The following is a 27,316-nucleotide window of genomic DNA, read 5'->3' as shown; positions in this document are numbered from 1 at the left end:
ATCCTGCCATCCCAGGAACACCATTAGTCCCAAAGTCCCCTTTGTTGTTTCTTCCAGAGCTGCTAGAAATGAGTGCCAATGAGGTTGATGGCAGGCTCTCCTCTACTCTCTGAGACAATGCTTTGCAGCAAAAAAGTTTGAAAATGTTTATCACATATTATAAAGGGAGTTCTGTTTCCAGGAAGCTAAAAGTATTATATAATCCCTTGTTATTATCCCTAGGGCACTAACTGACCCTGGGAACTGGAAAAGTGATGCAGAAATCACTGCTTCTCACAAGGTCGTGACGCTTCCCTAACTCGGGTTACAGGGTCAGGGAAATGGTCATTTGCCACTAAGTTGTAAACCTCTGAGCCACAACTTGCTAGATTACAGCAGTGGAGTGGAGGGAGGGAATATTACGAGAGACACGGGGCCCGGGTCTGCCTCTGTACCCCACCGCTTCCACTTCCTACCTTTGTGACCTGATTAGCACACCATCTGGCTGCCTACCTCTACCTAAGCTTTCCTGCACTCTGGGACTGGGGGTGTGGATGGAGTGGGTGTGAAGGGGATTAATGAGGAAACGCAAGGGGAGTAAAAGGCAGGATGGAAGGGAGTTCTGGCCAGGATGTGTGCAGCGTCCAGCCTTGACCTGACCAGTGTTGTTAGGTAATAGTTTCAACTATCATCTGGCCGGTCGTGTATGAAAGGCAGTTTGGGGATGTCAGCGAAATGGATGACTGTGCCTGTCTTGACATCTAGCACTCTGGAGGTAAGTGTGCTCAGCAGGCTGCTGCAGAGAGGGGATGAGAACTGTACGAGTGAGTTGGAGACAAAAATGGGAAACAATTATGGTGTGATCCAAGAGGTAACGATACCGTTTAACTGGTTTACCTGGTCTTATAACCTAATGAAGAACAATTTCCATAACCCAGTAAACATTCTAATCATTATTTATGTCTGCATATATTCCTTACCTCCTTTTTTTAAAATGAGGTTTTATTCACAATAAGTGATTAACCAAATTACGTGCTTAGTTTTATTTTATTTATTTATGTTTATTTATTTATTTTTGGCTGTGTTGGGTCTTTGTTGCTGCACGTAGGCTTTCTCTAGTTTTGGCAAGCAGGGGCTACTCTTCATTGTGGCGAGCGGGGGCTGCTCTTCATTGCAGTGTGCAGGCTTTTCATTGCAGTGGCTTCTCTTGTTGCAGAGCACGGGCTCTAGGCACGTGGGCTTCACTAATTGTGGCACACGGGCTTCAGTAGTTGTGGCGCACGGGCTTAGTTGCTCCGCGGCATGTGGGATCTTCCTGGACCAGGGCTCGAACCTGTGTCCCCTGCATTAGCAGGCAGATTCTTAACCAATGTGCCACCAGGGAAGCCCTCTTACCTCTTTTTTTAAAAAGATTTGAGGCTAAGTACACAAATAACTGTGCTATAACAAAGAATGAATTGAGTGCTACAAGAGAGCTACACAGTGACCAGAGAGGAAGTGTGTTATAACAGTCTTTGGATCTAGATCCCAGAACCTACTAGTTCTGTGGTCCAAAGAGGCATTAACCTCTTAGTTTCCTCATTAGTCAAGTGGATTTAATCATCTCTGCCCTAAAGAATTTTTGTGAGGATTAGAGACAATATATATAAAGTGGCTTCCACAATGCCCCAAATAGACTAGCCCCTCAACGACTAATAGCTACCAGTATTATAAGTTTTAAATAAAGCTGTAGGTAAAACTTTTGTATCCCACTTAAATATAACTCCCTGGGATGTGAGCATCCAGGGAAATGGGATCAGGGACCATAAGGTAGTCCTAATCAAAAAGGCTCCAATTGCCTGGGACTTCCTGCTGGTCCAGTGGTTGAGACTTCCCCTGCCAGGCGTGTGGGTTCAATCCCTGGTCAGGGAGCTGGGATCCCACATGCCTCCTGGCCAAGAAACAATATTGTAACAAATTCAATAGAGACTTTGAGATTGGCCCGCATAAAAAAAAAAAATTCTTAAAAAAGAAAAGCCTCCAAGAGCCTCCTCAGCTTCTAGCAACTCACTGTTCCTGGAGGGAGAAGGGAGGAAGGAGGGATGGGAGAACCTTGGACCTGTATTTGCATCCTGAGCCACGGTAACAATAGCTGCTGCCGTTAGCTGAGATCCATGTATGTGCCACTGTACTAAGCACTTTATGTACACTTTGCCATTGTATCCTCACAATGGTCTCATAAAGTGTGTATTGGTCCCATTTTACAGGTAAAAGAATGGAGACCAGAGGTCCAGGAACTTGTCTAAGCCCACCCAGTGATAGAGTTGGGACTTGGGTTCTCGTCCAACCCTGCAGCTCAAATTCAGCTACTTCCCTAAAGTTAGCCTGCAGCTAACACTAAGCAAAAAATCCTGAGAGATGCCGTCCCCTTCTGCCGCTGCCTAGCCCCCTCCCCACCTACCCCACGTCCAGCTCCCCCTTCTTCCTGCTTTCCTCTCTCTGCTAAGTCCCCCACTTTCCTCAGATCCCTCTACCTACCCCCCGGAATGAAACTGCCCCCTTTTACCTGGTGGGACAGGGATTTGGGAGGTTTGCCTGTTTCCTGCACACTGCCATCTAAATCCTAGGAGCCCGCTTTCTCAGACGTCTTACATCTCCCTGGTGTCTCTCCTAGGCCGCTGGGAATTTCTCCAAACCTGACTCGAGGGTTGGGAACACCAAGGTGTGTGTGTGTGTGTGTGTGTGTGTGTGTGTGAGAGAGAGAGAGAGAGAGAGAGAGAGAGACAGAGACAGAGAGAGAGAGACAGACAGACAGAGAGAGAGAGAGAGAGAGAAAAGTGCGTGCGCTAGACCAGGAGGAAGGGGAAAAGCGCCCAATGTAGCCTCTGCGTCACTCCGCAGTTCGGAAATGGGTTTCCTGGTGTTTAATAGGGGAGGGCACTTCAGCCTCCGGCTATTCCCTGAGTCCCCGATTTTCGACCCTTGCCTGCAAGCGCCGCATAGGATGCCAGTGCCGAATTCACTCCCTGCCTAGGACGGGAAGAAGGGGTGATGCGGCGGAGAGTCAGGTGGTTTGATCGCCTTGCTGTGTTCTGTGCAGTTTTCACCCGGTCCATTTCTGAGAGAGAAGGCGAGAGTGCAGATGAGGCCAGGCTACTGCAGGGGAGTGAAGAGCGGGCTGGCAGTGCCAACCTGCTGAGAGCCTCTCAGGCGGAGAGCGCGGCGGGCAGTGCCACCTGCTATAAACAGGCCGCCGAAGACAGGGTGTGCGACCGTACATCCCTCCTCGAGGGCCTTAATCACGCGCGGGGCTCCGCGTCCCCGGAGCCCTAGGCGTTCGGCGGCCAAGACCCTGCTCTGGGGCTGGGTGGGGGCGGCGCCCGGCACACCCTCTCCCGGGCCGCGGCTGGAGGCCGAGGGGGCGGGTTGAGGATGGACAGCTGGGGAGGGGGGAGATAGCGAAGGGAGGGGGGCCGCGACGGACCCGCACTGCAGCAGCTGTTGTCCGTGTGTGACTTGCCCGTCCCGGCCATGCCGCTCTCGAGTCAAACAGCGCAGTGGAGAGGGAGGAAGCATCGCTTCTCCCTCTCAGGTCCCTGGGGACCGAGTTGGGCGATTCCCGGGTTCTGCCCTCCCCTCGCCTTCCCTGCGCTCGCCCTGCCGCGGAGGAGGAAACGCGAGTCGCGCGCAGACACCTCCTCCTCCGCCGCCGCCGCCGCCGCTGCCGCTGCCGCACCCGTGCCTCGGTGCCTGTTGCTACCGCCGCCGCGGGACCCGCCGTGTTCTCAGCCGGCAGGAGAAGAGGCGGGAGTCTTCCCGGCGCCCCGCGGCGGGAAGAGAGCAGCCCGCCGGGCGCGATGCGCGCCCCGCCCGCCCAGGCCGTCCCCGGGCTGCCTCTAGCACTTGCGCGCCGCGGCCGGGCCGCGGGCTCTGAACGCGCCGCCGTACAGGTAGGCGCTTCCTGGGGCCTCACCCACGCCAGCCCGCCACCTCCTCGCGGGGCATCCCTGCCGACCCCAACCCAAACAGGCCCCTGCGCGCCCGGGCCCGCGGAAAGCTGGAATCGAGTGCTCCAGGGACGTTCCTGCTGGCCTTGCCGCGCGTGGGTCTCTCGGGGGGAGGAAGTTCATTGCCACCTCGTTGTCCCCTACTTGGACTACAGCGAAACTCGTTCTTCGAGTTAAGAAGGACCCTGGAGCTCCTGCAGGCACCCTCCCTCTGCCCCACCCTTCACTCCCGCTCGCAGTTCTCTCATCTCCCCCCTCCCCGCTCCCGCCAGATACCACTAGGGCTAGTGCGTTTGTTTGTAAGGCGACCAGACGGAGGAAGGGCGGTCAGAGTGACCCCAGGACACCCTGTAAAAGTTCAGGGTACTTTGCAGTAGCAACTTTGGCAGCTCCACCAGTGCGCTCAACTTTACTTTCTTTCTATGGGCACATCCTGTACCAGTCATTTTGAAATCCTGCTTAATTGTTTCTAGCAGCTTCCGGATCGGTCTGTGATTATGAGAACCCCTCAAACTTCGCCACACGTTGTTGTTGTGGGTGTGAGAGCGTGTGTGTGTGTGTGTGTGTGTGTGTTTAAAAGAGATGTCATTAACTTTGAAATCCACCTAGAGGCGGCTTTTCGTGTGGCGATTTCATTTAAATAGATTGTTCTCTGGAAGTTACTTAAAAAGGAAAAAAAAATCGAAACTGATATGATTGTTCCTCCCACCAAACAGTTTAGTTTTCAGAGTGCCCTACGTTAATTCATGGGTATTCACTTCATAGATCGCTCGTTCTTCCTTTTAGATAATTGGGTGATTTCATTTATTAATATAATCAGACTTTGAAAGAGCATTTTAAAATGACCTGGTTTAAATGGGTCACATCCACGAAACTCAGCTATCTCTACAAGTCCAAACTTCTAAACTTTTTGCTCTGTCCTTAAACGGAACTGCAGAGGCCTTGATAAAAACCCCTTCTTTGGGAAAGAAGAAATTCATTCTCTTCCCCAGACTTGAGATGAGATTGGTGGGAGCTGAAGCACGGCCACCTCCGGGTTTTGTTGTGTTTTGGGAGCCTGCTGTGGGTGGGAGGGGTCGGGATGAGGAATGAACGGAGAGCTATTCCAAGAGGCTGCGAATCCACCTTGCAGAACGACTCTTCATGTTTCTGAACACTTGATGTTCTGTCACTATCTTGGTCAGGGATCCCTGAAACAGCTGGGTTCCGCACCGTTTCCTAGAGTTGAGATGGCTTCTCTTGCTTGGGGAGGAGGTCTGCCTCCTGCTCGTCCCCTTCCTGAGAACCTTGAAGAATGTCTTAAGGAATAAGGACGTTGCATGAAAAAGTTTGCATAAAATAGGATTGACTGGGAATTCTCCGGGTCCAGTGGTTAGGTCTCTGCCCTTGCACTGCAGGGGGCCTTGGTTTGACCCCTGGTGGGGGAACTAAGATCCTGCAAGCTGCCTGGTGTGGCCAATAAATAAATAAAAATAGAATAATTAGTAAAAATTAAATAAATAAATAAAACAGGACTGACTGCTTTTGTAAACAAGTGTTTTACAGCTCTTTGAAGTGGAAAGCTATGGCAGTCTTGAATCTGCCAGTTTCTTTTTTTTTCCTACCAAAGTATAGGGAAAAAAGGCCATAAAAAGTGCTTGCTCTCCAGAATTCTCTATTAAGTACCCATTGACAAAACATGAGCTACTGGATAGTGAGCACAGCTGTGAATTAAAGGGCGCTGTGGAAATGTTTAGGGGAAATTTTCTGAAGTGAACACAGTGGAGTATCCTGAGATTATCAGCTGAGTGCAAGGAGATATAAAAGGACTAAGGGTGGCTCAAAGTAGTAAATGAAATAATCAAGCGATATTTAAGATAAATGCCTTCATGTGGATTTGTCCAGCCACTGGCAAGCCAGTACAATGGGGGAAATGTTCATTGGTGTAGGTGTAAATTATTAGCATCAAAGTAAAGTTTTGTAAATGGAACTCTCCACTTAGTCTACCTTTATCTTTCCCACTGAGCACTCTGGAGATTTCTCCTTTCGCTATGGTAACATTTCTGGTTGGGTGTTAACCTTTTATCCCATGTGACATTGCTTGTCATAGTACCAGGTGGTTTGAGGAAGAAAAGGGCAACTCTGAAGAAATAATTCAGCTTGCCCCTCTTGCCTTATTACCAGCTGTTGACGGTCTCTGTGTCCCACTTCCCTAGGAGGCCACCTTCACCTGGAGGTGACCTGTGTTCGAATCCTGGTTCTGCCACTTGCTGCTAGTATGACCTTGGGCAAGTGACCTCATTTTTCTATGCCAGCAACTTCCTTCTGGTCTCTCATCTTTGAACTGGAGCTGATAATGATCATTATAGTCCATAATAGTCCTTATTTGGATATGATCAGTAATGGTCCTTATTGGCCAGGGTTGTTGTGAGAGCTAAACCTGTTAACAGACTCACAGTTAGTGGTATTATGTGTTAACAGTTAATATTATTACTTTTAGGAGAATAACTTAAAGTAGCCATGCAGCAGGGAGGGTTAGACATAACCCCCAGAGGCCAACTGGGACCCCCCCCCAACCCCTTTATCCTGTGTAATACAGTAGAAAATACAAGAAGTGACAGTGGCATTCTAAAGGACTAGGCTTGAATTAGCTCTGATTTATATGGGAAGGGAATCACTCAAAACTGCATTACTTTATGTGTCAAATTAGAGAGGCAAAGCCTAGTACTGGAGCATCCTTGATGATGTGAACGTTAGGAGCACTGACTCCAGGAGCTCTGCGTGATACTGAAGTAGCCGACGGCCCCAAAGATCTTTGGGACTTGTGGGCGGTTCCTGGGTGAGCAGCACACTATTCTGATTGGGTGGGATTCTGTGCAGGAAATGGACAAACAGCTGAGCCAAGCCAGTGATCCCACTGCATGAGATTATTCAGGTGGCAGAATAATCCTGTTCGGCCTCATGCCTACTCTATCTAGGGTAAAGAACAGAAAAATTAAGTCATTGATTCTCAAGGGGAAATGAGTGGCCACTCGGGGTTCCCTGTCTATCCTGCAGGTCCCTGACAGCTAATCAGTACTGACTGGCTCCTAACCTGGCCTGGAGCTAGAAGCTTCCAACAGCCCTCCTTCATCCATCTATCTCGCCCCCCTGCCCTCCCACCAGCATTCCGAGGAGGTGAGAGGGGAGGCTGGAGCAGGGGCTGTGGTATGGTTAGCTACTGGGAAGTCCCCATCCTACTCTCTGTGGCTTGCTGGGAGGGAGTGGAGGGGGGCCTGGGAAGAGAGGGGATTCCCAATGGCGTCCAGCTAACTCCCACCATCACCTCTCTCGCTTCCTCCCACCCTTTCTTCACGTACCTCTCCCACGTTTATATTCTTGAAGGGAAGATGAGAGCAGCTTTCTATCCCCACACCATGCCGGGGACGTGTGGTATTATACATTATGAAAATGAGATTCACCAGATTTTAGAGACAGAAGAAAACTCGAGGATGGTCTTGTTCCATTCTTTTATAAGAATAAACTTGAGATTTGGAGAAGTAACTTGTTTTCTCAACTTCACACTTGAAAGTGTTTTCGTAAGAAAACTGAGGTTCTTTGCAGCACGTGGATGGTAGTCAGGGACTTGGATTGTCCTAATTCTGTCACCAAACTTGGACAAGCCATTTGGCTTCTCCAGTTTCCTCATTTCCCTCACATATGAGGGAAATTTCTGAGTGGCTTGAAAGGACCTTTCCAGCTTTAAAATGTTGTGATTCTAGGTGCGTGCTTCCAGGGGTACTTAGCATAGCAGGACTCACTAACGAGGTTATTGGAACTGTTCTAATAAAAGAGAATCTTTGTGTTTTGAGTTCTACCATGTTTGTGGGCTCTGGTGGGTAGGAGTTGTGTAGAACACAGATGGTCTCTGTAAGGGATAGGGCTTGTCCACAGATGACTCTATTATTGAGAACACGACTAGATGCTCACCAGAATAACAGATCAGGGTATTTCTTTTTTCTTTTTCTTGAGGACATTACTTTTTAATGCATAGAATAATAACAGGTGGATCATGATGATTTCATCATGATAATTTTGAATTAAGAAAAGGACAATTTATTTTATTTCTTCTGTGTAAAACATGTTACTTACGTTTACCAGGTTCTAGTTAAGAATTTAAACAATGAAGTGTATATATATGTAATTTATTTTTAAAATTCTGTTAAAATATAGTTAAAAAATCACACAGAGGGCTTCCCTGGTGGCGCAGTGGTTGAGAGTCCGCCTGCCGATGCAGGGGACACGGGTTCGTGCCCCGGTCGGGGAAGATCCCACATGCCGCGGAGCGGCTGGGCCCGTGAGCCATGGCCGCTGGGCCTGCGCGTCCGGAGCCTGTGAACCGCAACGGGAGAGGCCACAACAGTGAGAGGCCCGCGTACCACAAAAAAAAAAAAAAAAAAATCACACACAGAGATAAATCTTATTTATTTGAAAACATTTTTTTATATGAATTATTTACCCATTTGTGCTGGGTACCTAAGTTTTCTACCCCCCAAATTACAGAGATTAGCGAAGAAGTAACTTTTTAAGAAGTGTGGCACTATCAGCTCTTCCTTCCCCTGAAGTCCCTAAATAATAAAATTTCCCGTATTTTGTAAGATTTCAGCTTTATTTTATTCAAGACCCCTATGGTAGTGTTTGGGAAATAATCGTTTGGGTGAAATAGGACAAGCACTTAGATTCTCTTCCTCTTCTTATGTTTTCCTTGTAGTCCCTCTTACCTGTCCATGGCACTGCCCTAGCCACGCAAATCTAGTAGAAATCAGTGAAGGCTGTCTCACATCAGAGTATTTCTTACTGAGGTCTGAGACACAAGATGCTTCCTGGAATAAGTGGCTCTACCTGGGGCCTAAAGGATGGTCACAGATTGCGTGAAAATGACGTGGATTGAGATGGCTTAAAAAATAATCTGATGGTTTGTTAGGATTATTCAGATGGTTCTTCTGTTTCATGGAACTTTTGTTTTTCTTTCTTTAAATTTAATTTTATTTATTTTCTTTTTTAAAATTTTTATTATTTTTATTTTTGGCTGCATTGGGTCTTCATTGCTTTGCGTGGGCTTTCTCTAGTTGCTGTAAGCAACTACTCTTGGTTGCGGTGCGCGGGGTTCTCACTGTGGTGGCTCCTCTTGTTGCAGAGCACGGGCTCTAGGTGCATGGGCTTCTGTAGTTGTGGCACGCAGGCTCAGGGGTTGTGGCTCGCGGGCTCTGGAGCGCAGGCTCAGGAGTTGTGGAGCACGGGCTTAGTTGCTCGGCAGCATGTGGGATCTTCCTGGACAAGGGCTCGAACCCGTGTCCCCTGCATTGGCAGACAGATTCTCAACCACTGCGCCACCAGGGAAGCCCTATTTATTTTCTTATACAGCAGGTTCTTATTAATCATCCATTTTATACACATCAGTGTATACATGTCAATCCCAATCTCCCAATTCATCACAGCACCCCAACCCCCACCCCCTGCCACTTTCCCCCACCTTGGTGTCCATACGTTTGTTCTTTATATCTGTGTCTCAATTTCTGCCCTGCAAACCGGTTCATCTGTACCATTTTTCTAGATTCCACATATATGCGTTAATATACAATATTTATTTTTCTCTTTCTGACTTACTTCGCTCTGTATGACAGTCTCTAGATCCATACACATCTCTACAAATGACCCAACTTCGTTCCTTTTTATGGCTGAGTAATATGCCATTGTATATATGTACCACTTCTTCTTTATCCATTCGTCTGTCGATGGGCATTTAGGTTGCTTCCATGACCTGCCTATTCTAAATAGTGCTGCAGTGAACATTGGGGTGCATGTTTCTTTTTGAATTACGGTTTTCTCTGGGTATATGCCCAGTAGTGGGATTGCTGGGTCATATGGTAATTCTACTTTTAGTTTTTTAAGGAACCTCCATACTGTTCTCCGTAGTGACTGTATCGATTTACATTCCCACCAACAGTGCAATAGGGTTCCCTTTTCTCCACACCCTCTCCAGCATTTGTTGTTTGTAGATTTTCTGATGATGTCCATTCTAACAGGTGTGAGGTGGTACCTCATTGTAGTTTTGATTTGCATTTCTCTAATAATTACTGATTTTGAGCCGCTTTTCTTGTGCTTCTTGGCCATCTGTATGCCTGCTTTGGAGAAATGTCTGTTTAGGTCTTCTGCCCATTTTCTGGATTGGGTTGTTTGTTTTTTTAATATTGAGCTGCATGAGCTGTTTATATATTTTGGAAATTAATCCTTTGTCCGTTGATTCATTTGCAAATACTTTCTTCCATTCTGAGGGCTGTCTTTTTGTCTTGTTTGTAATTTCCTTTGCTTTGCAAAAGCTTTTAAGTTTCATTAGGTTCCATTTGTTGATTTTTGTTTTCATTTCCATTACTCTAGGAGGTGGATCAAAGAAGATCTTGCTGTGATTTGTGTCAAAGAGTGTTCTTCTTATGTTTTCCTCTAAGAGTTTTACAGTGTCCAGTCTTACATTTAGGTCACTAATCCATTTTGAGTTTATTTTTGTGTATGGTGTTAGGGAGTGTTCTAATTTCATTCTTTTACATGTAGCTGTCCAGTTTTTCCAGCACCACTTATTGAAGAGACTGTCTGTTCTCCATTGTATATCCTTGCCTCCTTTGTCATAGATTAGTTGACCATAGGTGTGTGGGTTTATCTCTGGGCTTTATATCCTGTTCCACTGATCTATATTTCTGTTTCTGTGCCAGTACCATACTGTCTTGATTACTGTAGCTTTGTAGTATAGCCTGAAGTCAGGGAGTCTGATTCCTCCAGCTCCACAAGACTGCTTTGGCTATTCAGGGTCTTTTGTTTCTCCATACACATTTTAAGATTTTTGTTCTACTTCTGTAAAAAATGCCATTGGTAACTTGACGGGGATTGCATTGAATCTGTCGATTGCTTTGGGTAGTATAGTCATTTTCACAATATTGATTCTTCCAATCCATGAACATGGTATATCTCTACATCTGTTTGTATTATCTTTAATTTCTTTAATCAGTGTGTTATAGTTTTCTGCATACAGGTCTTTTGTCTCCCTAGGTAGGTTTATTCCTAGGTATTTTATTCTTTTTGTTGCGATGGTAAATGGGAGTGTTTCTTTAATTTCTCTTTCAGATTTTTCATCATTAGAATATAGGAATGCAAGAGATTTCTGTGCATTAATTTTTTATCCTGCAACTTTACCAAATTCATTGATTAGCTCTTGTAGTTTTCTGGTGGCATCTTTAGGATTCTCTAGGTATAGTATCACACCATCTGGAAACAGGGACAGTTTTACTTCTTCTTTTCCAGTTTGTATTCCTTTTATTTCTTTGTCTTCTCTGATTGCCATGGCTAAGACTTCCAAAACTCTGTTGAATAATAGTGGTGAGAGTGGACAGCCTTGTGGTCTTAGTGGAAGTCTTTCCTGGTCTTAGTGGAAATGCTTTCAGTTTTTCACCATTGAGAATGATGTTTGCTGTGGGTTGTTTGTATATGGCCTTTATTATGTTGAGGTCAGTTCCCTCTATGCCCACGTTCTGGAAAGTTTTTATCATAAATGGGTATTGAATTTTGTCAAAAGCTTTTTCTGCATCTATTGAGATGATCATATGGTTTTTATTCTTCAATTTGCTAATACGGTGTATCACATTGATTGATTTGTGTATATTGAAGAATCCTTGCATCCCGGGGATAAATCCTGCTTGATCATGGTGTATGATCCTTTTAATGTGTTGTTGGATTCTGTTTGCTAGTATTTTGTTGAGAATTTTTGCATGTATATTCATCAGTGATATTGGTGTGTAATTTTCTTTATTTGTGATATCTTTTTCTGGTTTTGGGATCAGGGTGACGGTGGCCTCATAGAATGAGTTTGGGAGTGTTCCTTCCTCTGCAATTTTTTGAAAGAGTTTGAGAAGGATGGGTGTTAGCTCTTCTCTAAATATTTGATAGAATTCACCTGTGAAGCCATCTGGTCCTGGACTTTTGTTTGTTGGAAGATTTTTAATCACAGTGTCAATTTCATTACTTATGATTGGTCTGTTCATATTTTCCATTTCTTCCTGGTTCAGTCTTGGAAGTTTATACCTTTCTAAGAATTTGTCCATTTCTTCCAGGTTGTCCATTTTTTTGGCATAGAGCTGCTTGTAGTAGTCTCTTAGGATGCTTTGTATTTCTGCAGTGTCTGTTGTAATTTCTCCTTTTTCATTTCTAATTTTATTGATAAATAAAATTAATTTAAAATTTTATTAAAAATAAAATCTTAATTAAAATTTTATTAAAATTAAAATTTTAATAAATAAAAATTATTTATTATAATATAAAATTTTATTGGTTAATAAATGAATTTTATTGATTTGAATAAATCCCTCTTTTTCTTGATGAGTCTGGCTAATGGTTTATCAGTTTTATCTTCTCAAAGAACCAGCTTTTAGTTTTATTGATCTTTGCTATTGTTTTCTTTGTTTCTGTTTCATTTATTTCTGCTCTGATCTTTATGATTTCTTTCCTTCTGGAAACTTTGGGATTTGTTTGTTATTCTTTCTCTAGTTCCTTTAGGTGTAAGGTTAGATTGTTTATTTGAGATTTTTCTTGTTTCTTGAGGTAGGCTTTTATTGCTATAAACTTCCCTCTTAGAACTGCTTTTGCTGCATCCCATAGGTTTTGGATCGTCGTGTTTGCATTATCATTTGTCTCTACATATTTTTTTATTTCCTCTTTGATTTCTTCAGTAATCTCTTGGTTATTTAGTAATGTATTGTTTAGCCTCCATGTGTTTTGTGTTTTTTACAGTTTTCTCCCTGTAATTGATTTCTAATCTCATAGTGTTGTTGTTAGAAAAGATGCTTGATATGATTTCAATTTTCTTAAATTTACTAAGGCTTGATTTGTGACCCATGATGTGATCTATCCTAGAGAATGTTCTGTGCGCACTTGAGAAGAAAGTGTAATCTGCTGTTTTTGGATGGAATGTCCTCTAAATATCAATTAAATCTATCTGGTCTATTGTGTCATTTAAAGCTTGTGTTTCCTTATTAACTTTCTGTCTGAATGATCTGTCCATTGGTGTACGTGAGGTGTTAAAGTCCCCCACTATTATTGTGTTACTGTCGATTTCCTCTTTTATAGATGTTAGCAGTTGCCTTATGTATTGAGGTGCTCCTATGTTGGGTGCATATATATTTATAATTGTTATATCTTCTTCTTGGATTGATCCCTTGATCATTATGTAGTGTCCTTCTTTGTCTCTTGTAATATTCTTTATTTTCATGTTTATTTTATCTGCTATAAGTATTGCTACTCCAGCTTTCTTTTGATTTCCATTTGCATGGAATATCTTTTTCCATCCCCTCACTTTCAGTATGTATGTGTCCCTAGGTCTGAAGTGGGTCTCTTGTAGACAGCATATATATGTGTCTTCTTTTTGTATTCATTTAGCAAGCCTGTATCTTTTGGTTGGAGGATTTAATCCATTCATGTTTAAGGTAATTATCGATATGTATGTTCCTATTACCATTTTCTTAATTGTTGTGGGTTTGTTTTTGTGGGTCCTTTTCTTCTATGTGTTTCCCACTCAGAGAAGTTCCTTTAACATTTGTTGTAGAGCTGGTTTGGTGGTGCTGAATTCTCTTAGCTTTTGCTTGTCTGTAAAGCTTTTGATTTCTCTGTCAAATCTGAATGAGATCCTTGCTGGGTTGAGTAATCTTGGTTGTAGATTCTTCCCTTTCATCACTTTAAATATGTCATGCTTGTAGAGTTTCTGCTGAGAAATCAGCTGTTAACCTTATGGGAGTTCCCTTGTATGTTATCTGTCGTTTTTCCCTTGTTGCTTTCAATAATTTTTCGTTGTCTTTAATTTTTGCCAATTTGCTTACTGTTTGTCTCGGTGTGTTTCTCCTTGGGTTTATCCTGCCTTGGACTCTCTGTGCTTCCTGGACTTTGGTGGCTATTTCCTTTCCCATGTTAGGGAAGTTTTCGACTGTAATCTCTTCAGATATTTTCTCAGGTCCTTTCTCTCTCTCTTCTCCTTCTGGGACCCCTATGATGTGAATGTTGTTGAGTTTTGTGTTGGCCCAGAGGTCTCTTAGGCTGTCTTCATTTCTTTTCATTCTTTTTTCTTTATTCTGTTCCACATCAGTGAATTCCACCATTCTGTCTTCCAGGTCACTTATCTGTTCTTCTGCCTCAGTTATTCTGCTATGGATTCCTTCTGGTGTGTTTTTCATTTCAGTTAGTGTATTGTTCATCTCTGTTTGTTTGTTCTTTAATTCTTGTGGCTGTTTTTTCTTTAATTATTTTAGGTCTTCGTTAAACATTTCTTTCATCTTGTCAATCTTTGACTCCATTCTTTTTCCGAGGTGCTGGGTCATCTTCACTATCATTATTCTGAATTCTTTTTCTGGAAGGTTGCCTATCTCCACTTCATTTAGTTGTTTTTCTGGGGTTCTATCTTGTTCCTTCATCTGGTACATAGGCCTCTGCCTTTTCATCTTGTCTATCTTTCTGTGAATGTTGTTTTTGTTCCACCGGCTGCAGGATCGTAGTTCTTCTTGCTTCTGCTGTCTGCCCTCTGGTGGATTAGGCTATCTAATAGGCTTGTGCAAGTTTCCTGATGGGAGGGACTGGTGGTGTTGCTCTGGTGGGCAGAGCTCAGTAAAACTTTAATCCACTTGTCTGCTAATGGCTGGGGCTGAGTGTCCTCCCTGTTGGTTGTTTGGCCTGAGGCGACCCAACACTGGAGCCTACCCAGGCTCTTTGGTGAGGCTAATGACAGACTCTGGGAGGGCTCACGCCAAGAAGTACTTCCCAGAACTTCTGCTGCCAGTGTCCATGTCCTCACAGTGAGAAACAGCCACCCCCCACGTCTGCAGGAGACCCTCCGATACCAGCAGGTAGGTCTTGTTCAGTCTCCTATGGGCTCACCACTCCTTCCCCTGGGTCCCAATGCACACACTACTTTGTGTGTGCCCTCCGTTTCCCCCAGTCCTGTCGAAGTCCTGCAATCAAATCCTGCTAGCCTTCAAAGTCTGATTCTCTACGAATTCCTCCTCCCGTTTCCGCACCCCCAGGTTGGGAAGCCTAACGTGGGGCTCAGAACCTTCACTCCAGTGGGTGGACTTCTGTGGTAGAAGTGTTCTCCAGTTTGTGAGTCACCCACCCAGCAGTTATGGGATTTGATTTTATTGTGGTTGTGCCCCTCCTACCATCTCATTGTGGCTTCTCTTTTGTCTTTTGATGTGGGGTATCTTTTTTGGTGAGTTCCAGTGTCTTCCTGTCGATGATTGTTCAGCAGTTAGTTGTGATTCCAGTGCTCTCACAAGAGGGAGTGAAAGCACGTCCTTCTACTCTGCCGTCTTGCTATCTAATCCTCATGGAACTTTTTATGGAACAGTAAATAATTACCTAGTCTAAGTTACCATGAATCTTATGTCAGCAGAATCTGAATTGTTTATAAATAATTATGACTATGTCTGAAGTAGAACTTACTATTTGATAGTTTATTAACTGTGTTAAAGTCCAATCTATTTTTTACAAAGAAACTATGATGTGCTCCAGCTGGTTGAAAAGTGAAAACTCAAGGCATCCAAATAGTTTTGTCAGTGAAATGGCAGAACTAATTTGATGACTGATTATTTACTAAATGATTCAAACAATTAAATTGTGTAATTTTTTTTGCATTATGCATATATTCCCTTACAAGAAAACAAAGTAATTCTGCTACGCTTGTTGTCATCATATTAATAACTGCCTCATCTACACTAACTGATAGCCCTTGGGTCTATCCTTTGTAATAATTCTAGTACTGCTTTAAACATGTCTTGGAATTACCAGCTGTCAACAGTTAGGACTTAAAACAGATTCAGTTATAGGAGTGGAAGCTGAGCCAGACATTTAATGCCACTTTCACGTGTAGGTGAGAGAAAAAAAAGGAGAGAGAGATCATTATTTATGGGGTTATATGAACTTCAAGTCTGTTTTCATCATCAAGAGAAACTGTACTTTAAAGGAAAAGAGACAGGGAATACACTTTCATGAAATACTTTAGCACTCTAAATAAAATATGGGTTTATTTCTGAACTTTTGAACATTTAAAGTTAAAAAATTAGCCCTTAACTATGTTCAAATTATGTTATAAGAATTAATTCTTAGGATATATGCATATATATCACACACAAAAACAGAGAGTAAAAAGAATAGACTTCAGTTCTAGTTCAGAAAAGGTTTAGAATTTGAATACTGGTTTTAGAGACCCCAAACCTTATGAGTTTAAGAAGCTTACAGACTTGTTGAGGGAAACCTATTCAAACTTTTAAAAGTAAATATGATGATAGGTACAGAGTGCAGCAGGACATGGTGATGGGTGCCCTAAATCACCTTGGAAGGAAGAGGTGATCGTTGCTTGAACTAGGACTTGTATATGAGTTGGGATTCGGTTAGAGGACAAGAGTGGGAGTCATTGGGAGAGTCTTCTTGGGTCTCTCATGACTCTATTTTGTGAGCAGAGGCACTGACTGCTTTGTTCTGGACTACCTTTTCAATTTTTTTTTTTTTTTCAGTAGCAGTAGCCATGGAAGATAGAAATAGTCTGTCTCTCTGGAGGACACTCCAGAATTGAAGGACAGACATGCTTACTCCCCACTGTAAAATATTCAGTCCCCCGAAACTCAGGTGCCTTTCCTGTAACCCACTGTGGATACAGGTGTCACCTTGCTTGTGGGGACTGAGGGTCAGGGAACCAGCAGAAATGCTGCCTCTGTGGCTACTGCTATTGCTCTGAGTAATAAATGGTCCCTTGTCTCTGACCTGGCAGTCTCATGTCTTCTACCAGGAGGCTAACTTGTGGCAGCCTAACTTGGTGGCAGCCTGACTTGTTAGCTTGCAAGTAGGGTAAATTCTCAGGCCCTCTACAGTTGGTGACAGGCATTGTGTTCCTCGGAGAGAGAACAGTATGCACTGCAGCACAGAGGTGTGAGAAATCATATCTCATATGGGGAACTGTGCCTATTTACCTATCTTCAGAGCCAAAAAGTGCATGAAGGAGGGCATTTTAGGGGAGAATATGCAGTTGCAGATATGGACAGGACCAGATTCTGAAGAGATCCTAAATGCCTTGTAGAGGGGTTTGGACTTTACGGGGGCTGTGATTAAGGAATTTTAGCAGAGGAGTGGCGTGATCCATTTTATGGGTTAGTTGAACTACTCTAGGAAATATGTGAAGGCTGGATTGAAGATGGGGGTACCTTTTCTCCAGCTGAGAAAAGATAAGATATATTTAGATATGAAGTCAGTTTAGATGTAGTGATATGGTGAAGAAGGGATCTGAATGACTATCTTAGTCTGTTCAGGCTGCTGTCACAGAACATCACAGACTGGGTAGTTTGCAACAACAGAAACTTATTTCTCACGTTCTGGAGGATGGGAAGGTCAAGGTCAAGGTGCTGGTGGATTCAGTATCTGGTGATGACTGGCTTCCTGGTTCATAGACTGCTGTGTCCTCACATGGTAGAAGGGGAAAGAGAGTTCTCTGGGTCTCTTATAAGGGCACTAATCCTATTCATATGGGTTCACCTCCCAAAGGCTCCACCTCCAAACACTATCACAATGGGGGTTAGGATTTCAACCTATGAATGGAGGGAGGATGGACACAAACATTCAGTCTACAGCTGTGACTCCTTGGCTTTTGACTGGGCCAATAAAATAAATTGTGATGCTGTTGCAGACATGTAGCTTATGGGAAGGAAGAGAAGTTCTGGAAAGGAGGGAGGTGAGACTGAATTAGTGTTAAAACAGCTAAATTGAGGCTGAGGCGCTATCTGGGTAGGATATCCAGATAGAAATACTTAATAGACTATCCTGATCTGGAACTCAGGAAGGAGACAAACATACGGGAATCATCAGGGTTTATGTGGTAGATGCATTCTTGTGCAGCATTCAGGAGGACAGCTTGAGAATCAGGTGCAAACTCAAATCACCTGTGATAAGCGACTCATGCTCTCTGGACCTCAGTTTCCTAAGTGGTAAAAATGGCAATAATAGTAGTCTCTAACTGAGACCAAGGTGAGAGATGAAGGTTGTTATGAAAGTGAAATGAGAACACTTGCAAAGTGCCTGGTACCTAATGAAAGTAAGCTGTTATCAGTGGCAGCAGGAGTATTAGAATGTGGTCACTGACATCAAGAGATTAGGTGAAATTGTCCAAAGGATGCAGGTGGAATGAGGGGGGTAGGATGGAGTCAAGCAGGGGCGAAAAGCCATTAAGGAGCTGAAAAGAAGCAACCAGGGAGGTAAGAGGAGAACCAGGAGAGTTTCAAGCAGGATGGAGTGGTCAACATTGAGAAATTCGTCAGAAGGGACAAGGCAGCTAAGGACTAAAAGTCCCCCTTTGAAGTTCACAACCAGAGGATGTGGGCGACCCCAATGGGAGCAATTGTGGGGGCTCTTCATTACTTCTGGCTGCAATCTAGATTGTGGATGGGCAGGAGGGAGTGGAGACAGCAAGTGTAGACTTTACCTTGGAGACAGTTGTGTAGGGAAAGAGGAGTTGAGGCCGGGGGAGGTTTGAGGTCAAAGGAAAATATCTTTTTTTTTGGATGGGAGAGAGACTTCATTCACTCTCTTAAAATATCTATTGAGCCTATTCTGAGTCAGGCTCTGTGGGTGAATAAGATGCAGTCTCCGTCTTCATAGAATTTCTTCTTAGTGTGTGTATATATGATCAGGGAATACATGAGAGAATGAAGGTCCAGGGAGCAAATGAGTAACGAATAGAGCTTGAGATCCTGTAGACAACTCAGCTTTGGACAAAAGGGTTTTGTCATCCGATGGAGCAGGAGGGTGTTAAGATACGTCAAATGTGGTTTTTGAAAATCACCCATAGAGAAGGAAAAATTTCCCACTGAGTGAGTTTGGGTCCTAGTACAGGAAACACCCTCTATTGATGAGGAGACGCAAGGTGTTGGGGTGCTTGTAGTACGTGAACGAAACAAAATATTTATGATGGTGTTCAGAACATGATAGTTGCCAAGTACACTTTAATGGAATTTGAATTGGTGATTCAGAACCTCTGGGCTACATCAGGGAGAGCCTTTTTTTTTTTTGGCCGCGGCCGTGTGGCATGTGGGATCTTAGTTCCCCGACCAGGGGTGGAACCCGTGCCCTCTGCGTTGGGAGTTCAGAGTCTTAACCACTGGACCGCCAGGGAAGTCAGGAAGAGCGTTTTAAAGCTTCAGTGGTATCATAAGTGATAAGGTCAGTTGTTGAAAACTGGACTGGTTCAATAGACTGTGATGATAGAGAGCTGATATATTTTTCTTGTAAGGTTACTTTCTTGGGGGAAGCCACCAGTACTGAATTTGATCATCTTAAAAAATTCCTTGAAAGTATGTTAAATAATGCAGCAGGGTTTAAAGCCGTCCAAGCAGCATTATATTGGTTTCTATGGTGCTGGCCTTTGTTGGCTCTATGAGGCTTATGTTTAACCGGAGTCTTCCCGGTGGGATCTTTGTAACCCGTAGTGAGCGTGACAGTTACGGCATTTTCAGGTTTCATATGTAACACGATTTCAAGAAAGCTCTTTCTAGGCAGAGCAGCGTATGTGAACTAATATCTATTTCTTCCTCTATTTGGGCTTCAGCCTCTTAAGCTCTGAAATGCTGCGACTTCATTAAATTCTAATGCCTCTGTTTTTCTCCTGCAGGATTCTGCATCAGAAGCATGTAAAATAGATTGTTTGGTCTAAACTAGAAAACAGTGGCAATGTTTTGCTGAGTTTCCAGACCTTTCCCAACATGGAACCAATAACCTTCACAGCAAGGAAACATCCGTTTCCTAGCGAGGTCTCGGTGGAATTTAGCCTCCAGCTGGTGGGCTTCTTACCCGTGCATTCTCTGACCACCATGCCCATGCTGCCTTGGGTCGTGGCAGAGGTGCGAAGGCTCAGCGGGCAGTCCTCCACAAAGGAGTCTGGTACCAAGCAAGTCCACCTTTGTGTTTCGCCCTCCGGACTGAGATGTGAGCCTGAGCCAGGAAAAAGCCAACAATGGGATCCACTGATCTGTTCCAGCATCTTCGAGTGTAAGCCTCAGCGAGTTCACAGACTGATTCATAACAGTCACGACCCAAGTTATTTTGCTTGTCTGATTAAAGACGATGCAGCCAGTCAGCAGAGTATCTGCTATGTGTTCAAAGCCGATGGTCAAACAAAAGTAAGTGGAGGTGGGGATCAAAAAGATGAAGGTGTGGCTGGATAGTTTTTGTGGTACAGAATCAGAACATTTATTTTAAGATACTGGAATTAATAAGGAGTTAATGCTTTAGTTGTACATAGATTATTTCACTGGATTTTTGGTTCATGGGGATAGTTCTTTATAGTCTTGAAGAACATTTGATAATAGGTATTAAAATGAGAAGTTTATGAGTTCAAAACTTCAACAGAGAAATCTTTCTAAGTGTATACATAAGAGCTGAACTATTAGGATTCAGATCATTTAAGATGTGTGTTCTAAAGCAGTCCTTCGCAGACAGAGATGTGCCTATGAAGGACCTGGGGATCTTGTTAAAATGCAAAATCTGATTCAGTCGGTCTGGGATGGACCTTGAGAGTCTGCATTTCTAACAAGCCTCCAGGTGACGCGGGCGCTGCTCCTTTGAAGGTTGCACTTGGAGTAGCAAAGTTCTAGATCAGCGAGCTCCACATTTTTGATCTTGTTAACAAAAATATATTTATTTATAAGCTGTAGAAGAGTATTATTAGGCAGTTTCCCAAGGTATCATATTCACTTAGGCAGAGACCATTGGTAAAAAATAGTGGATATGGATCTAAGTTTTGATACTTTCAGGTTTTTTGTTTTTTTGGTATTTTTTGGCTAACTTCATGTCTGATCTGACCAGCTTGTTGTTCTATGTTATGATACGGGTGAGAAAGATATTATATGAGAAATGGTAAAAAACAATATCGCCAGCTGTACTATTTTCCCATTTATTTGTGCTTGTATTGTTGCTAGCATTTTTTTGCAGTTCTGTGCAGGACTCATTCAAAGCCACCTGGCCGTTTTGTGAGGGTTACTTTAGATACAATTGAAAATATAATCCCGACAGCCACTTTCTCAGTTCGGCCCATGTAAACTGGCTACAGAAAGCAAGCAAGCAGGTGAGGGCCTTGCTGCTCACCCCACAAGCTGAGGAATGCCCATGCTAGGCCTTGAGTGCCTCGCCGGCCTGTGTGGCCGTCTGCCCCACGCACTGGAGCAGACTCTGAGGATGCTAATGCCAATCCTTGTGGTAAATGTCAGTGAATAGAAAGAGAAATGCTAATGTGTTCTCCCTGCACCCCACTGGGTTTTTTTTTTGCATACCCTCCATGATGCACGAACCTCATTTGGAAATTAATGTTCTTCGTGACTAAGTGGATTTGTGGAGACTCACTTTTGTTTGTTCTTTCCTTGGTTCTCTCACTCATTCAGATTGTTGCTCCAGGTACTGGGTGGGAGGATGTAGTACAGGCTAGAAGGGAGACAGAAGGGCAGCAGGTAAATACCACGTGGTCTGTGGACAGGGCGTGATGGGAAGACGGAGAATGGGGCTTAACACACTGGAGTGTAAGGAAGGCTTTTTGAAATAATGGCTCATCTGGAGCTAAAAACCACTATTTTATGCACAGAATAGGATATCTTCTTAATAAAAAGCATTCGATTTATTGATCATGCATCTCAGGTGGGACAGCGTCCCGGTTCAGAGGGACTAACTTCCGGGATTCTAGTCCTATCTGCCACCTGTAAACTAGGTGGCCTCAGGCAACACTGAGCCTGTTTCCTTATCTGTAAAATGGGGATAATTATAGTCTCTATCTTGTAGAGTTGCTGGGAGGACTAAATGAACTAGAATGGAACCTAAAACTAGTAAGCATTTATGGCTATAAAAATTTTTCACTAAAGAAAGTTTTACCAGAAGCAGATTACATGCTAATTTCACTTCTAGTCTTAAGTAAAAAGAAAAAGAGACCAAGATGAGCGTCTTCAGCTCTCAGGATGAGATCCTGGTCATCCTTGAGCAACATTTTTATAAACTAGACACTTAAAAAACTGCATAAGTAAATTTCATGGTTGCTCTTATTTGGGTAAATTCCAGAATGAAAGTTAGAGGACTGAGCAGCCCGTACTCCGTGCCAGCTCTATAGAAGGACTGGGTTTCCTTGGGGGGAGTTTTTGCATGGAATAGTTGTTCAACACTTTACACTTTTGACTCTTGCCCAAAATCTTTTATAGCCATCTGAGAACAGGCTTCTAGCCAGTTATTCAGCTACCTGACAGGAGGAGAGATTTATAACTAAATTCTGGAACTGGGGCTTCGAGTCGTGCTGAAAGTAAAGAATTGGCCTTCCTCTGTGTTCCAAAAAGCCACGGTAGAAATATGAATCTGTTCTTAAGTTATTTTTGGCTTGCTTACAGTTTTTACAAACAAATTGTCAGTACTCAGAGTAATAAATTACTGTCATCCTGCTGGTTTTATAAAAGAGTAGTTTGTAACATAAGCATCTCAGTCAGTGATCCTCCTGTTGTCGGAAGCTGAATGGTAAACCAAATTGGCCCCGATCTAGCTGACATGATATCCTTTATGCTCTTGGGACATCCTGGCATGGTATCTCATAGCAGATTATCTGCTATAGGAGCATGTTAACCTATGTCATCATTTCTCCTATTTGTAGCATTTGCTCAGTGAAATAATTCTGTAGATTATGGCCTCTTCTAAATAAATGAAGTCAGTATCCACCTGTATTTGCCAGAAAAGATATATGCATTTACTGCCAGGGTCCTAAGCACAAAACTACTGTGTGAGAGGAAACCCTTTGAGCAGCATATAAATTAACTTATTGCAGAAGGTCTAGGGAGAAGAGACACGAAAAGGAATAGTTTTTTGTTTTGTTTTGTTTTGGGGTTTTTTTTTGCGGTACGCGGACCTCTCACTGCCGTGGCCTCTCCCGCTGCGGAGCACAGGCTCCGGACGTGCAGGCTCAGCGGCCACGGCTCACGGGCCCAGCTGCTCCGTGGCATGTGGGATCTTCCCGGACCGGGGCACGAACCCGAGTCCCCTGCATCGGCAGGCGGACTCCCAACACCGTGCCACCAGGGAAGCCCCCAGGAATAGTTTGATAAGCACAACATGAGACTCTGTTTCCCATTGTATGTTCCATAGAATATGCTCAAGGTGTTCCACACAGAAAGGCTTCCATGATCAAAATATATTAGGGAAGCATCTCAAACTTTTTGATCTGAAGACCCTTTTCACTCTAAAAAAGTATCGAGTATCCCAAAGAGTTTCATGTGGGTTATATCTATTAATACTTTTATATTAGAAATTAAAACTGAAAAATTATAAAGGTTTTAATTTATTGAAAAACAAAATGAGCCCCATATACGTAAGCCTAAACAATATTTTTTTGTGAAAAATAATTGTATTTTCCCAAAAATTTAGTGATAAGAGTGGCATAGTTTTACTTTTTCTTTGTTTGGTTTTTTGCAAATCTCTTTCATGTCTGGATCAATAGTCAGCTATTCATTCTCAGCTGCTTCTCCACTCATTCTTTTGTGATATGTTGTTTTGGTTGAGCATATGAAGAAAACTTGGCCTCACACAGATTTGTAGTAGGAAAAAGGAGAAATATTTTATAACCTTTTTAGAAAATTGTGGATATTTTTCTTTAATACTATACCAAAACTTGACAAATGGTAGTTTCTTAAAGTTTTGTGGCAATATGACATCTGAAAGCGTATCAAAGCCCTTTTTGTACTTTGTTATATTAAAATCCATTAGTCTGTCTTGTGCTTTAATGAATCTTTTAAGCATGAATGATTCTGTAACATCATGCATTGATTATTTGGAAAATATTGGTTCACTGAGTTGTACAGACCACAGTCTGAGAACTCCTGTATTAGGGAAACATTGTACTTTCTATTGCACTCTTGAATTGTACATTAGTTCATTAAATCCCCAAGTTTATTGGACCATAGATTACATTTTCTCATAACTTCCAAGAACATCCCTCAGCACGCATGTGAACAACAGTGGCATAAGTTTGTGGGTTGAAGTTTAGTTTTGAGTTAGGGTCTGTGGCAGGAAATGAAAACATCCACTCTGGGAAACATATGGATGCATGGGTGACCCTGACTAGGTCTATACCCCATCACATGGCAAAGAAATCAAGAGTTCCTCCTGGACTCAGCCCTAGAAAAAGTGTGAAGTCTTAGAAAATTATCTCAAGATTCTTTCCTTCTCCAGTTCTTCAGCTTTGTCTCTTCTAAGAAGAACATCAGATTTGCCACTCCCTTGAGTATTACTGTAGATCACTCAGAAGAGTATTTACATTTTACTCCTTTTTTTAATCTACAAAGTAAAAAGCTCTGCTTCCTTTAAGAGACTTTCCAGCAATGAGTTGCAGGCAGCAGAAGTGTTGGGCTGAGGCTTCTGACATTGTATGTTGCTGTCTTATGCCAATAAAAGGAAAGAATGGATTCTGAATGGAGAATGGCAAGGATTATTGAGCTGGTAATAAGTGGAGGAGAAGTGTAGGCTGGTGTTCAGTGGGCAGTATGAGGGACCCGGCGTAAGGCAGAAATTGGGTGTGTGGAACTAGTTTTGCTATAAGTGCCCATTCTTCTTCAGCTGACTTATCGTACCTATAACCTGTCCTGGCTTTTCAAACACTGTTCCTGACTTTAGTCAGATCTGATCTTCTGGATCTGGTGTCCAGTCTGGGCACAGCGCAGGGGTTTCATAGCTGTGATGGGATTGGTGTCATTAATGCAACAGTGCTCACGGGCTTCCCCTTCTGCACCCTCCCTAAGAGCATCTTGGATTTGTTAGAATCTTTTTTCTTTTGCGGTATGTGGGCCTCTCACTGCTGTGGCCTCTCCCGCTGCGGAGCACAGGCTCCGGACGCGCAGGCTCAGCGGCCGTGGCTCACGGGCCCAGCCGCTCCACGGCACGTGGGATCTTCCCAGACCGGGGCACGAACCCGCGTCCTCTGCATCGGCAGGCAGACTCTCAACCACTACGCCACCAGGGAAGCCCTAGAATCTTGTTAGATTCTTTCCTCCTTCTCCCAAGGAGGAAGTGTTATCTCTTGCTGGGACATAATAAAGTACTAAATCCTTAGGAATTAGGAGGAGGGAAAAGTGTGGCCAAGGAGCTTGGGTTGGGGGTTGGAGGAGCTGGAGTAACTGCATGGGAGGTAGACTTCTAGAAGAGGACTTTAGTAAATGTTACTTAGGAAGATGTGTTTGAGAGAATGTCAATGTCCTTTGAAAGAATGGGTTTCCTTTTCCATGAGTTTTGACAACGAAACTTCATTTCTTTTTTTTTTTACATCTTTATTAGAGTATAAATGCTTTACAATGGTGTGTTAGTTTCTGCTTTATAACAAAGTGAATCAGTTATACATATACATATGTTCCCATGTCTCTTCCCTCTTGCGTCTCCCTCCCTCCCACCCTCCCTATCCCACCCCTCTAGGTGGTCACAAAGCACCCAGCTGATCTCCTTGTGCTATGCGGCTGATTCCCACTAGCTATCTATTTTACGTTTGGTAGTGTATATATGTCCATGCCACTCTCTCGCTTTGTCACAGCTCACCCTTCCCCTCCCCATATCCTCAAGTCCATTCTCTAGTAGGTCTGTGTCTTTATTCCTGTCTTACCCCTAGGTTCTTCATGACATTTTTTTTTCTTAAATTCCACATATATGTGTTAGCATACGGTATTTGTCTTTCTCTTTCTGACTTCCTTCACTCTGTATGACAGACTCTAGTTCCTTCCACCTCATTACAAATAGCTCAATTTCGTTTCTTTTTATGGCTGAGTAATATTCCATTGTATATATGTGCCACATCTTCTTTATCCATTCACCCGATGATGGACACTTAGGTTGTTTCCATCTCCGGGCTATTGTAAATAGAGCTGCAATGAACATTTTGGTACATGACTCTTTTTGAATTATGGTTTTCTCAGGGTATATGCCCAGTAGAGGGATTGCTGGGTCATATGGTACTTCTATTTGTAGTTTTTTAAGGAACCTCCATACTGCTCTCCATAGTGGCTGTACCAATTCACATTCCCACCAGCAGTGCAAGAGTATTCCCTTTTCTCCACACCCTCTCCAGCATTTATTGTTTCTAGATTTTTTGATGATGGCCATTCTGACCGGTGTGAGATGGTATCTCATTGTAGTTTTGATTTGCATTTCTCTAATGATTAATGATGTTGAGCATTCTTTCATGTGTTTGTTGGCAGTCTGTATATTTTCTTTGGAGGAATGTCTATTTAGGTCTTCTGCCCATTTTTGGATTGGGTTGTTTCTTTTTTTGTTATTGAACTACATGAGCTGCTTGTAAATTTTGGAAATTAATCCTTTGTCAGTTGCTTCATTTGCAAATATTTTCTCCCATTCTGAGGGTTGTCTTTTGGTCTTGTTTATGGTTTCCTTTGCTGTGCAAAAGCTTTGAAGTTTCATTAAGTCCCATTTGTTTATTTTTGTTTTTATTTCCATTTCTCTAGGAGGTGGGTCAAAAAGGATCTTGCTGTGATTTATGCAATAGAGTGTTCTGCCTATGTTTTCCTCTAAGAGTTTGAAAGTTTCTGGCCTTACATTTAGGTCTTTAATCCATTTTGTGCTTATTTTTGTGTATGGTGTTCGGGAGTGTTCTACTCTCATACTTTTATATGTACCTGTCCAATTTTCCCAGCACCACTTATTGAAGAGGCTGTTCCTTCTCCACTGTACATTCCTGCCTCCTTTATCAAAGATAAGGTGACCATGTGTGCGTGGGTTTATCTCTGGGCTTTCTATCCTGTTCCATTGATCTATATTTCTGTTTCTGTGCCAGTACCATACTGTCTTGATTACTGTAGCTTTGCAGTCTAGTCTGAAGTCAGGGAGCCTGATTCCTCCAGCTCCATTTTTCATTCTCAAGATTGCTTTGGCTATTTGGGGTCTTTTGTGTTTCCATACAAATTGTGAAATTTTTTGTTCTAGTTCTGTGAAAAATGCCAGTGGTAATTTGATAGGGATTGCATTGAATCTGTAGATTGCTTTGGGTAGTAGAGTCATTTTCACAATGTTGATTCTTCCAATCCAAGAACATGGTATATGTCTCCATCTATTTGTATCATCTTTAATTTCTTTCATCAGTGTCTTATAATTTTCTGCATACAGGTCTTTTGTCTCCTTAGGTAGGTTTATTCCTAGGTATTTTATTCTTTTTGTTGCAGTGGTAAATGGGAGTGTTTTCTTGATTTCACTTTCAGATTTTTCATCCTTAGTGTATAGGAATGCCAGAGATTTCTGTGCATGAATTTTGT

The 27,316-nt window shown here is 43.1% G+C and overlaps 1 protein-coding gene across 7 annotated transcripts in view; it reads left to right on the top strand.

Annotated features, from left to right (window-relative positions):
- The first annotated feature begins 3,707 nt into the window (after positions 1 to 3,707).
- The window catches only part of TBC1D1 (TBC1 domain family member 1), a 225,725-nt gene continuing 202,116 nt past the window's right edge, over positions 3,708 to 27,316 (top strand). For 5 of the 7 annotated variants that reach the window (XM_060148363.1, XM_060148362.1, XM_060148365.1 and 2 more), the window contains exons 1-2: positions 14,708 to 14,857; positions 19,663 to 20,170. In XM_060148363.1, coding sequence (XP_060004346.1) covers positions 19,754 to 20,170 — 417 coding nt within the window. In that variant the 5' untranslated portion in view covers positions 14,708 to 14,857; positions 19,663 to 19,753. Of the gene's footprint in view, positions 3,909 to 14,705; positions 14,858 to 19,662; positions 20,171 to 27,316 lie in introns of those variants that run through there. The other 2 variants (XM_060148361.1, XR_009540365.1) reach the window with 2 other exon arrangements.

The sequence above is a fragment of the Lagenorhynchus albirostris genome, chromosome 4 (assembly GCF_949774975.1).
Source record: "Lagenorhynchus albirostris chromosome 4, mLagAlb1.1, whole genome shotgun sequence".
Lineage (NCBI taxonomy): Eukaryota > Metazoa > Chordata > Mammalia > Artiodactyla > Delphinidae > Lagenorhynchus > Lagenorhynchus albirostris.
Note: the sequence above shows the minus strand (reverse complement) of the source record. Positions and strands in the feature narration are given on the sequence as shown.